Source organism: Pangasianodon hypophthalmus, chromosome 13 (assembly GCF_027358585.1).
Source record: "Pangasianodon hypophthalmus isolate fPanHyp1 chromosome 13, fPanHyp1.pri, whole genome shotgun sequence".
Classification (NCBI taxonomy): domain Eukaryota; kingdom Metazoa; phylum Chordata; class Actinopteri; order Siluriformes; family Pangasiidae; genus Pangasianodon; species Pangasianodon hypophthalmus.
Genome location: NC_069722.1, coordinates 18,239,463 through 18,252,483, shown reverse-complemented (window position 1 = coordinate 18,252,483; position 13,021 = coordinate 18,239,463). Strand labels below are relative to the sequence as shown.

Below are 13,021 nucleotides of genomic sequence, written 5' to 3'. Positions count from 1 at the left end.
GTTTGGCACAGTGATAGTGGACAGTCTTAACAACCTTCCCACCAATTTTGTTTATCACATCTCTGAACTCACAACACATCAAACCTTGAGGTAGATGCACTACAGCAGCAGAAGACCACATCAGGTTCCAGTCCTGTAAGCCTAGAACAAGAATCTGAGGCTGACAGAAACCGTTGAAGACTGGACGATGTGATTTGTTTTTTCTAATCTTCAACTGTCCAGTTTGGGTGAGGCTGTGCCCATGATAGCCTCAGATTCCTGTTCTTGGATGACAGGACTGGAACCTGATGTGGTCTTCTGCTGTAAAGGTCTGGAATTGATTCCAAGCATCAAATTTGCATTTGGTAGCTGATCAAGGGAACTCTCAATATGTGGTCCAAAGAGGTGTCGATGCAAGTGAAGGAGGCCATTGTTAGGCTGAAAAAACAAAACAGACCTAAAAGAGAGATAGCAGAAACTTTAGGAGTCAACAATTTGATATATTTCTTAAAAAGGAGGAATGCACTGGCGAGCTAAGCAACACCAAAAGGCCTGGAAGGCCACGGAACAGTGGATGATTGCAGAATTCTTTCCTTGTTGAAGAAAACCTCTTCACAACATCTAGACAAGTCAAGAACACTCTGGAGGAGGTAGGCGTACAGTGCCTTGCAAAAGTATTCGTACCCACTGAACTTTTCCACATTTGTCACTTTACAACCACAAACAAAAATGTATTTTATTGGGATTTTATGTGATAGACCAACACAAAGTGGCACATAATTGTGAAGTGGAAGGAAAATGATAAATGGTGTCCAAAATTTTTTACAAATAAATATCTGAAAAGTGTGACGTGCATTTGTATTCAGCCCCCTTTACTCTGATACCCCTAACTAAAACCAACTGCCTTCAGAAGTCACCTAATTAGTAAATAGAGTCCACCTGTGTGTAATTTAATCTCAGTATAAATACAGCTGTTCTCTGAAGCCCTCAGAGGTTTGTTAGAGAACATTAGTGAACAAACAGCATGAAGACCAAGGAACACACCGGACAGGTCAGGGATAAGGTTGTGGAGAAGTTTAAAGCAGGGTTAGGTTATAAAACAATATCCCAAGCCTTGAACATCTCACTGTACGATCCATCATCTGAAAATGGAAAGAGAATGGCAAAACTGCAAACCTACCAAGACATGGCCGTCCACCTAAACTGACAGGTAGGGCAAGGAGAGCATTAATCAGTGAAGCCGCCAACAGGCCCATGGTAACTCTGGAGGAGCTGCAGAGATCCACAGCTTAGGTGGGAGAATCTGTCCACAGGACAACTATTAGTCGTGCACTCCACAAATCTGGCCTTTATGGAAGAGTGGCAAGAAGGAAAGCCATTGTTGAAAGAAAGCCGTAAGAAGTCCTGTTTGAAGTTTGCGACAAGTGGGGGACACAGCAAACATGTGGAAGAAGGTGCTCTTGTCAGATGAGACCAAAATTTAAGTTTTTGGCCTAAATGCAAAATGCTATGCGTGGCGGAAACCTAACACTGCACATCACCCTGAGCACACCATCCCCACCGTGAAACATGATGGTGGCAGCATCAAGTTGTGGGGATGATTTTCTTCAGCAGGGACAGGGAAGCTGGTCAGAGTTGATGGGAAGATGGATGGAGCCAAATACAGGGCAATCTTAGATGAAAACCTGTTAGAGTCTGCAAAAGACTTGAGACTGGGGTGGAGGGTCACCTTCCAGCAGGACAACGACCCTAAACATACAGCCAGAACTACAATGGAATGGTTTAGATCAAAGCATATTCATGTGTTAGAATGGCCCAGTCAAAGTCCAGACCTAAATCCAATTGAGAATCTGTGGCGAGACTTGAAAATTGCTGTTCACAGATGCTCTCCATCCAATCTGACTGAGCTTGAGCTATTTTGCAAAGAAGAATGGGTGAAAATTTCACTCTCTAGATGTGCAAAGCTGGTAGAGAGGTGATTCTACGAAGTATTGACTCAGGGGGGCTGAATACAAATGCATGCCACACTTTTCAGATATTTATTTGTAAAAAATTTTGGACACCATGTATCATTTCCCTTCCACTTCACAATTATGTGCCACTTTGTGTCGGTCTATCACATAAAATCCCAATAAAATACATTTTTGTTTGTGGTTGTAACGTGACAAAAAATGGAAAAGTTCAGTGGGTATGAATACTTTTGCAAGGCACTGTATCATTGTCAAAGTCTACCATCAAGAGACGCCTTCATGAATGTAAATATAGATGGTTTACCCCAAGATGCAAACTACTGGTAACACTCAATAACAGAAAGCCCAGATTAGACTTTGCTAAAAAAAACTCTAAGTAAAGCCTGCCCAGTTCTGATACAAGATTAATTTGTACCAGCATGATGGGAAGAGAAGAGTATGGAGAAGGAAAGGTAGGGCTTGTGTTCCAAAGCATCACATCATCTGTCACACATGGTGGAGGAAATGTTATGGCATGGACATGTTTGGCTGCTAGTGGAACTGGGTCACTGGTGTTTGTTGATGATGTGACTGCTGGTAGAAGTATGAAGGATGAATTCTGAAGTGTATAGAATTATACTTTCTGCCCAGATTCAGTCAAATGCTGCAAAACTGATAGGACGGCGCTTCACAGTACAGATGGTTAATGACCCAAAAAGTACTGTGAAAGCAACCCAAGAGCTTCTTAAGGCAAAGTAATGGAATGTTCTTAAATAGCCATGTCAGTCACCTGACCTCAAACCAATTGAGCATGCTTTTCACTTACTAAAGACAAAACTGAAGGCAGAAAGACACACAAAGAAGCAGCTACTGAAGGCAGCTGCATTAAAGGTCTGGTAGACCATGTCAAGGTATGAAACTCAGCATTTGGTTATGTTTATGGGTTCCAGACTTCAGGCAGTCATTGACTGCAAAGGATTTGCATCCAAGTATTAAATATAATCCTAATATTTATGATTGTTGTTTGTCCAGTTACTGTAAAAATCGCTGTAATTCTTAAACGGTTAATACAATATTTTTGTTAAACCTCTTGAATTAAAGCTGAAAGTCTACACTTTAATCACATCTTGATTGCGTCAATTCACATCCATTGAAATTACGAAAATGTTGTCACTGTCCAAATACTTATGGACCTGACTCTGTCTCTCGCTCGCTCTCTCATATATATATGTGTATGTATATGTATGTGTATGTATGTGTGTGTGTGTGTATGTATATGTATGTATATATATATATATATATATATATATATATATATATATATATATATATATATATATATATATATATATATATACATGTGTGTACTCACTGTCTTTAATATATTTTATATACTTAAATATATTTTCAAGAGAGCTTTGGTTAATTTTCACATCAAATATCAGAATGGGGAAAATGGTGACGGGTGGGCTGGTTTGAGTATTTCAGAAACTGCTGATCTCCTGGGATTTTCACACACAACAGTCTCTAGAGTTTACACAGAATGGTACAAAAAAACGCTGAGTCAGGGGCAGTTCTGTGTGTGAAACTGCCTTGGTAATAAGAGAGGTCAGAGGAAAATGGCCAGATTGGTTCAAGCTGCCAGGAAGGATATAGTAACTCATAGAATCATTCTCAACTGTGGTGAGCTGAAAAGCATCTCAGCATGCACAAAACATCAAACCTTGAGGTGGATGGGCTCAAGATTAGGTTCCACTCCTGTCAGCCAAGAACAGAAATCTGAGGCTACCATGGGCACAGCCTCACCCAAACTGGACAGCTGAAGATTTAAAAAAATAAATAAATAAATTTTCCAATCTTCAACTGTTCAGTTTCAGTGAGTCTCTACCTAATAGCCTTAGATTCTTGTTCTTGGCTGAGAGGAGTGGAACCTGATGTGGTCTTCTGCTGTTGTAGTACAGCTACTTCAAGGTTTGATGTGTTGTGCTTTTTGAGATGCTTCTCTACTCAGCATGGTTGGAAAGAGTGTTTGATTTACTGTAGACTTCCTGTCAGCATAGACAAGTCTGGTCATTCTCCTCTGATCTCTCTCATCAACAAGGTGTTTCAGCCTGCAGACACTCCACACACGGGATGTTTTTTAGTTTTTCGCACCATTCTGTGCAAACTCTAGGGACTGTTGTGTGTGAAATTCCCAGGTGATCAGCAGTTTCTGAAGTAACCAAACCAGCCTGACTGAAGCTCTTGGCCTGTATCTGCATGATTTTATGCATTTTATGCAATAACCTTCACTCTTCTGGGAAGGCTTTCCGGTAGATTTTGGAGCATGGCTATAGGGATATGTCTCCACTCTGTGGCTATAGGGATTTGTGTCATTCCAAAGATGTTCAGGGGGGTTGAGATCAGGGCTCTGTGCAGACCACTCAAGGCCCCTAAGTTCCAGTGAAGGGAAACTATAATGCTATGGCATACAAAGATATTCTAGACAATTGTATGCTTCCAACTTTGTGGTGGCAGTTTGGGGTATATGTATGTTAATCCCACTTCTTTTGATAATTAAACTGCTCTTTGCCAGTTTACAACCAGTTTACCACCTTGCTGTCACATAAATATTAAAAATATATAAAATCATTTTTATGCCTTGGGTTTATGCTCTGATCACTAAAATAGACCCCATGTCTTTTTTAAATCTTTGTCACACATCTTCTTCTCAGACCGTGTATGTTGAGCAGCTACTGGCATGTGTGGAGGTTCTTCTGGAGGTGTGTGAGGAAGATTGTGGCGTCATCAGTCTTCCACTGCTAAAGGTTCTAGTGACCATGCAGTGTGTATCCACAGAGCCACAGATCCATACTAAGGTAGAGCAAACACACACACCATATACCTTCCTGCCTGTTCACTACCATGAACTCAGGGTTTATGGTCCATAAATATCTTCTTTAGGATAGCCTTATATTTTTTCTTTTTCCTTTGTTGTGATTTGACCATTAACTGTTTTTTCCTCAATCCTTTCATCTGATTTTTTTTTTTTTGGAATGCAATAGACTGCTGTATGGACGTTGTACAGTACACAGCGTTTACGCTCAAATGTCTTAAAGTAATGTGGGAAATGCTTCTTTATATATTGGGTCTATGCAGTGCTGTCACTGTCTGCTAGTGTCAGAAACGGCCAAAAACATATGCTCTTCAGCAGAAACTACATAACTTTCTTATTTCAAAAAAATCCTAATGGTGGTGCTGTAGTGAATCATTTTACTTTTTGGCTCGTATCTCAAATACCATACGTCTTATTGTGAAAATTCTTTTTGCTCCTTATTTTTTGGGTCCTCCCAAAGAAAAAAAGCCTCAAGAACTATTTAACATTTCCCACTTTCGATTTTTTTGGTCGCCATCATTTGACAAGGTAAACACTGAGTTTTGTCACAAAATTTGAAAGTATGGTCCCTCTAAGGATTCCGTAATAATTGATACAGTCTTACTCAGCTTAGCTTAGGGGGGGGGGGGGGGGTTTCCCAACCAATTCATGTTTGTGCACTTAAAAGCTAGCTACTGTTAGCCTCAAATTCATATAGTCATAGGAATCATTGTTTTCTAGCAAATAACAGCTACAGTGGTCGTGTTTTTTTTTTTTTTTTTGTTTGTTTGTTTGGGTTTTTTTTTTAAAAATAGCGAGACTTAAAATGGGATTCATGTAGTTTGCTTAATAGTTCCCAATTCTCTTTGAGATTCATTTTATCTGAGAAGAAAATTAGACAGCTAGCAAAGTACAAAGCTGTGTAATGCTAATCCTGGGCGTTTGTTTGAGGGATGGACTCTCTAGGTGGTCTCACATGCACAGAAAATCCAGATACATTATTCAGTTACAGAATTAAAAATTTCTGTTAGTCATATACACTCTATTCAAGACAGAAATTAAAATTTACCCAGTCAGATACTACTTTACTCAATTTCAAAGATCAAATTTCCTCTTGCCTGCAGAACTCAAAGTGACTGGTACCGAGACCTAACGGCAGATGGTCACTGTACTATCACATGGTTGAACAGACAATGGTGAAATAGTCGACCCTTAAAAGTTTTTACCTAAAAGCAAGTGATTCTTAACAGCCTAATTGAGACAATGAGGAACATGTTGAGGTCACAGTGACATACTGTATGATCCTGGTTCAGCTGCAAAGAAGCAGAAATGTCATACATTTAAGAATATGCATTGCAGGGTAACATTTGGGTGCTTCTTTAAATACATTTCAATCTAGTTAAAACAAATAAAAATAAAATGTTATTAGCAGCAGTAATATTAATACACTGCTCAAAAAAATTAAAGGAACACTTTTTAATCAGAGTATAGCATCAAGTCAGTTAAACTCCTGGGATATTGATCTGGTCAGTTAAGTAGCAGAGGGGGTTGTTAATCAGTTTCAGCTGATTTGGTGTTAATGAAATTAACAACAAGTGCACTGGATGGGCAACAATGAGACGACCCCCAAAACAGGAATGGTTTTACAGGAGGAGGCCACTGACATTTTTTTCCCTACTCATATTTCCTGACTGTTTTTCACTAGTTTTGCATTTGGCTAGGGTCAGTGTCACTACTGGTAGCATGAGGCGATACCTGGACTCTACAGAGGTTGCACAGGCAGTCCAACTCCTCCAGGATGGCACATCAATACGTGCCATTGCCAGAAGGTTTGCTGTGTCTTCCAGCACAGTCTCAAGAGCATGGAGGAGATTCCAGGAGACAGGCAGTTACTCTAGAAGAGCTGAATAGGGCTGTAGAAGGTCCTTAACCCATCAGCAGGACCGGTATCTGCTCCTTTGTGCAAGGAGGAACAGCACTGCCAGAGCCCTACAAAATGACCTCCAGCAGGCCACTGGTGTGAATGTCTCTGACCAAACAATCAGAAACAGACTTCATGAGGGTGGCCTGAGGGCCCAACATCCTCTAGTGGGCCCTGTGCTCACTGCCCGGCACCGTGGAGCTCGGTTGGCATTTGCCATTGAACACCAGAATTGGCAGGTCCGCCACTGGCACCCTGTGCTTTTCACAGATGAGAGCAGGTTCACCCTGAGCACATGTGACAGACGTGAAAGGGTCTGGAGAAGCCGTGGAGAACGTTATGCTGCCTGTAACATCGTTCAGCATGACCGGTTTGGTGGTGGGTCAGTGATGGTCTGGGGAGGCATATCCATGGAGGGACGCACAGACCTCTACAGGCTAGACAATGGCACCCTGACTGCCATTAGGTATTGGGATGAAATCCTTGGACCCATTGTCAGACCCTACGCTGGTGCAGTGGGACCTGGGTTTCTCCTGGTGCACGACAATGCCCGGCCTCATGTGGTGAGAGTATGCAGGCAGTTCCTGGAGGATGAAGGAATTGATACCATTGAATGGCCCCCACGCTCGTCTGACCTAAATCCAATAGAACACCTCTGGGACATTATGTTTCGGTACATCCGACGCCGCCAGGTTGCACCTCAGACTGTCCAGGAGCTCAGTGATGCCCTGGTCCAGATCTGGGAGGAAATATCCCAGGACACCATCCGTCATCTCATTAGGAGCATGCCCTGACATTGTCAGGCATGCATACAAGCACTTTGATTTTCAGGGTGTCTTTGAATTCAGCCCTCTGTAGGTTGATAATTTTTATTTCCATCAAATGATGTGGCATCCTTTCGTTCCTAACACATTACCCAGTCCATATCAGTATAGATATCCCGCATGATATTTTTCCCCATTGAGATCTGATGTGTTTTCAAAGTGTTCCTTGAATTTTTTTGAGCATTGTATTATTAATATTAATAATAAAATGTAATTTTTTTAGCAGAAAGTTTTCTTGTTTTGTATTATTAGATTATTATATATATTAATTTAAATTTAACCTAAAAATGAATTAAGCTTCTAGTCAAAGATGATCCTTGCTGGCAAACAGTCCCTCAGAGTGACATCTGAAAATACCAAACCAGTTCCATACTGAAGAACAACTTTTATTTTATCTATTATTCATTTTTATCTCTTCATTTTGCTTATATTCATGAAGAAAGCCAATAATTCTATAATTGACAATAATTCTCACCTGATTCTGATAAGATAAAATATCAGCTTCAGTAATGTCATGTTAGAGGGGGAACTATTATTATTTCAGCATGGCTGAAGTTACTTTAAGTGACCCTGGGCTGAGGTTAAAATCTTTTGCTGTGTGTTTCCTTGTGTGTGTCAGGGCTGCACATGAACGTCTTAAGCAACAAGACTTATTTTAGCTGTTAAAAAGTCTATAATAATGTTCAAAATGTTCATCGCCATAGGTACAATCATTGTAACAACCCTGTGTGTAGGTGGGGCCTTATCATTTGCAGCTCACATGGCCTCAGAAACATAGAGATATATGTTTATACTGTATGTTTGCATTCTTTAACTTGGTTTCATTTCCACTCTGCTTGTGTTTATTATTTTGAGCTGTGTAAATGCAAACCTATGCAATATAGGCCACAACAAAATAAACAACTGTTGATAAAGTCTAATATAATTGATACTCTCTCTCTTGTTTTCTCTTTTGCAGGCAGAGGAGTGTATATTGCATTTGTGTCAAGTACTAAGTCTCAGTAGTGTGCATGAGCTCTACAGACAGCACATGGCACAATTACTGCAGTGGCTGTTGGAATCCCAAAATTCCTGGTCCACTTACTCTATCCAGAAAACCCAACTGGAGATTATCGCCCTTCAGTCCGGTGTGTGTGGGCATGTTTTTATAAGTTGGTGGGGATCAAGGAATATCTGACAGTTTTGACCTTGTGGGAAATATTTGGAAAGCTGCTTTTTTTTTTTTTTTAAAACTGCTTTAAAGCTTAATTAGCCACATATGACAGTGGAGACATATGACAGTAGTGCTCCCAGGCTATTGTGAGTTTGAATCCCTATGATGCCACAGCCATGCTGTATGGGTGGGGGACACACACGACTTTATTTGGCACTAAGTCAACTCCAATTCCAGTGGCTGCTTTCATTTTGCTATAGAAAATGCCCTGTTATGAAAAATCAGCTTGTGTGACACTGTAATCAGTAACAACACTTCCTCTTCCTTCTGATTGTATCTGCTCATCAGTGTGCTTATCTATCTAGAATTATTAACATCAATAACAAGATTAAATTGATTCTTCAATATTTGAGGTTATAAAACATATATTAATATAAAAGATATGAGAATCATTTGATGTCACTCTGTGCTTTTCTGAAAGTTAAACTTTATTATATATGACGAAAAAGACACCAACAGCAATGCTTTTTAAAAGTGGCCATTTGATTACATGTAAAATGTGTGTTGGCAGTTGTGGAAAAATGCCTATAGTGAAAGCAGCTCAAGGCATCACTTTTTTAAATCTTCCATAGTTAATCTTTCTCACTGGGAAATTCACCACACTTCTAGTGATTTCTAATTAATTGAGTGGGCAGTAAGCAGCTGAAGTCTGTCTTTTAGGACCACAATTAAATCATAGTGATTCCTTTAAAGGCCAGTATTATACTTTTCATGTTAACCACAAAAGACGGCTCCCCCCTTGTATCCTACAATAACAAGTGTTTGTGTGTATTGTGTGTGCATTCTTGAAAATTTGCTTATGGCAACAACTATAACAATAGTGGAAAGCTTTGAAGAGAAGCTTGCAGAGTGTTTCTTTATTTGTACAACACTGACAAATAAGAATCCCATAATAGTTTTGTGTGCAGTTACTAGCACAAAAACCTGTTGACTAGCGATGTTTAGGCTCTAACTTGACCTCTAGCGGACATAGATCTTAATTCCAGACACGTGTGGGAACAATGCAGACTTGTGTGTAAATGTATTTCCATGTACATGTATGATTTTAGTGGCCTCTCCCAACAGGCTGGTTTTGTGGAAATATTGTTAACTAAGGGTACTTTCACATGGAAAACACTTATTGTGCTGATATGAAGAAAGTTTTTCACACAACAGGCATACTGTAACAATAACAGTACTCTTAGCAGTCCTACTTATCTGCGTCAGTATCGGCTAACTAACTAGGCTAGCTTGCTATCTAGATCGGATAATCTGTTGTAATACATATAGTAATGTGTCAGTAATACATATTAAATGAAGATTGGTTTAATTCTATAAGGAGATTGTTTGCCTTTGCTGAAGCATTGGAGGCCTAAAATCAAGAGAAACTGAGCTCTTTGTGTGCCTTGACTGTATGCATCTATAGTTAAGGTGGTATACCACTTAACATGAATGTCCAGTGATTGAACCAAAAATATCTAAATTGTTTTTTTTGTTTGTTTGTTTCTTTTATTGCAACATTGGAATATGATGCAATGAAATATTTTCATTTCAATATGTCATAAGTCTCCCTATATTAACTCACTAACAAGTCTAACAATTTACAGTGATATTAATTATAATTATATATATATTTTTTTTCTCACTTAACCCCAGCTTGTGACCTGATTGCTGAAAAAAGCACTTGATATTAGGGCTGCACAATATTGAAGAAAATTGTGATATGTGATAACTTGTTAAATAATGCAGTATGTGGTATGATAATGCTATAAGTGTATAAAATCAATTTAAGTTATATTTATATATATTTACATATTTAAAAACTGAAAATGACATAACCAGCATACACGTTTAAGTTCTTTTGAGGAAAAGAAAGCATTCTTTGCTATCTGCGTTGCCCTAATACTTTTCGTATTTTTTTAAAGTATTAAAACCATTCAGTTGTAGCAAGCCCTTTGATATGCATACCATGATATTTACATTTGCAATATTTAGATAATTTTAATATATTGTGCAGCCCTACTTGATATCACTTATTTTTTCAGTGCTGGAAGCTCTGAAGTTAGACAAAAAACACAAAGACAGCAAGGGCTATCACAGCAATAAATATCAATGCAGAAGCGAAACATTAGCTATGTAAGCTAGCTCAACACTATAACTTGGATGGGGTCTTTTTGTAAGGAATAATGTCAGCTTTGCAGGGGTGAATGCCTCAGTCAACAACAGTTTTACAGGAACTACTGCAAAAGTCTTAAGGTATCTTAGTAATGTTATAGTCACTGCTGCTGGAGAAATATCATGTCATGTCCCATGGTCTTGTTTTGGATATTAATATGTTGCTAATTGTGTGAGGATGTTTTCCCAGGCCCAGTGGTTGGAGAATTTCTCCCAGAGCTCATGCCTCTATTGCAGAATTGTTTATTGCCGAGTCAAGACCCAGAGATTCGGCTGCACGTTTTCACTATGCTCTCCAAGCTTCTGTTGAATTCTAGCAATACATTGGATTCACACGGGTAAGTTGCTCACTCTCTCACTATTCCAAATATTCTCCAATATTCCAAAGCCTGGCTAGAACAATAGATGGTTTATAGCCCATATCCATGTGGCACACAGGTGATTGCTTTAACACTGCACAGGCTTCTTCTGAAATTTAATTGAAATGCAGCAATGAAATGTTTACCAAAGTGTCTATATTATTCATCAGTCTTGGTGGAATTCAATATGTTATCAAATCAAATTAAGTATCTTTCTGCAGTATAGCACTGTTTGTTCATTAAACTCAATCTCTTAACTGGGAACAGTGCAGCCTATGTGAAAATCTCCTTTGAAGCCCCTGACACAGAGCTAATATACAGCTGTTGAAGCCGGTGCATCATTTAGTGTCTGTTGGGTGTTCGTGTACTCTCATATTTAATGGGACAAAAAAGTAATGCTCATTGGACAGCAGGCTTTTAATGTGTCCTTTTGAGTCTCACCCAAGCACATGGTTTCCCTGGGAGTGAATGGATATAAAAATGAAATAATGGATATAAAAAAGTCTACACACCCCTGTTAAAATGGCAGGTTTTTTTGATGCAAAAAAAATGAAACCAAGATAAATCAAGAGATTTCAAGAGATTTTGTTTGTCACATATACAGTATAACTCACAGTGAAATGAAAGCCTGGCCTACTCCTCTATAGACCGTGCATTTAAATACTAAATTAAAAATCAGAATTGAATAAGAAATAAGAAATTTTATAAAATAATTAAAAAAAAACATAGCTGCAAGCAGCGATGACGGACCGGGCACTACGGTGCCATCGCCACCCAGTGGGTGCATGACAACAATGCATAGTAAAGCGAGTGCTGTAGCGTAACTTGTTTTGCATGAATGTGTTAGGTTAAGCTTTACAGCAGCTTCCATATCCAAACATGCAGCTAATATTCAGTCGTGGCCTAATGGATAGAGAGTCGGACTTGCAATCTGAAGGTGAACCTGAAGGTTGTGGGTTCGAGTCTCGGGTCCGGCAGGGATTGTAGGTGGGGGTAGTGAATGACCAGCGCTCTCTCCCACCCTCAATACCACGACTGAGGTGAGACCCTTGAGCAAGGCACCGAACCCCCAACTGCTCCCCGGGCGCTGCAGCAAAAAAAAGGCTGCCCACTGCTCCGTGTGTGTGTTCACTACTGTGTGTGTGCACTTGGATGGGTTAAATGCAGAGCACAAATTCCGAGTATGGGTCACCATACTTGGCCACAAGTCACGTCACTTCACTTCATATTTGGTGAGATAATGCATGGAGAAGAAAAGAGATATATGTTGTTATCCTTAATCACTAATTAATTATAGTGAAGTAATGTGTAGTGGGCACATGCATTTAAGGGGGCGCAACATAGCTCTGTTTGTGCCTTTCTCTTAGTTTGTGATTTGATTTTAATTACAATGTAACGGCTATGCAAAGATTAATTGTAATATTAGCTATATAGTAGATGTCTCTTCAAAAAAAGGATTGCTTTTCAAAAAATCCACATTAAATCCAAAATGACCTACTTCCTGTTGGGTGGCACTAACGATTGTCGTTTTGAAAGTTGTCTGGCTTGATGAGAAAAATATATGTACCGAGTTTGGTGACTGTAGGTAAAACTGACCAAACCACTTTAATCGAAAGGGGTACTACAGAGCCCCCCTCCATGCCCATGTCTTAGCTTTTGCCTATGCCAAATGGCCGACAACTCTGACATGTGTGCCGACTTTCATGAAATTTTAAGAAGGCATAAGCCTCAAAAACACCCGAAAAGAGTATTAAAGTTTGATGCGTCA

General features: G+C 39.5%; 1 protein-coding gene across 2 annotated transcripts in view; it reads left to right on the top strand.

The window, feature by feature from the left end:
- Window positions 1–13,021, top strand: part of LOC113528252 (dynein axonemal assembly factor 5) — a 61,112-nt gene that overhangs the window by 22,793 nt on the left and 25,298 nt on the right. For both annotated transcript variants that reach the window (XM_053239286.1, XM_026916697.3), the window contains exons 7-9: window positions 4,643–4,786; window positions 8,486–8,654; window positions 11,085–11,232. In XM_053239286.1, coding sequence (XP_053095261.1) covers window positions 4,643–4,786; window positions 8,486–8,654; window positions 11,085–11,232 — 461 coding nt within the window. The remainder of the gene's footprint in view (window positions 1–4,642; window positions 4,787–8,485; window positions 8,655–11,084; window positions 11,233–13,021) is intronic.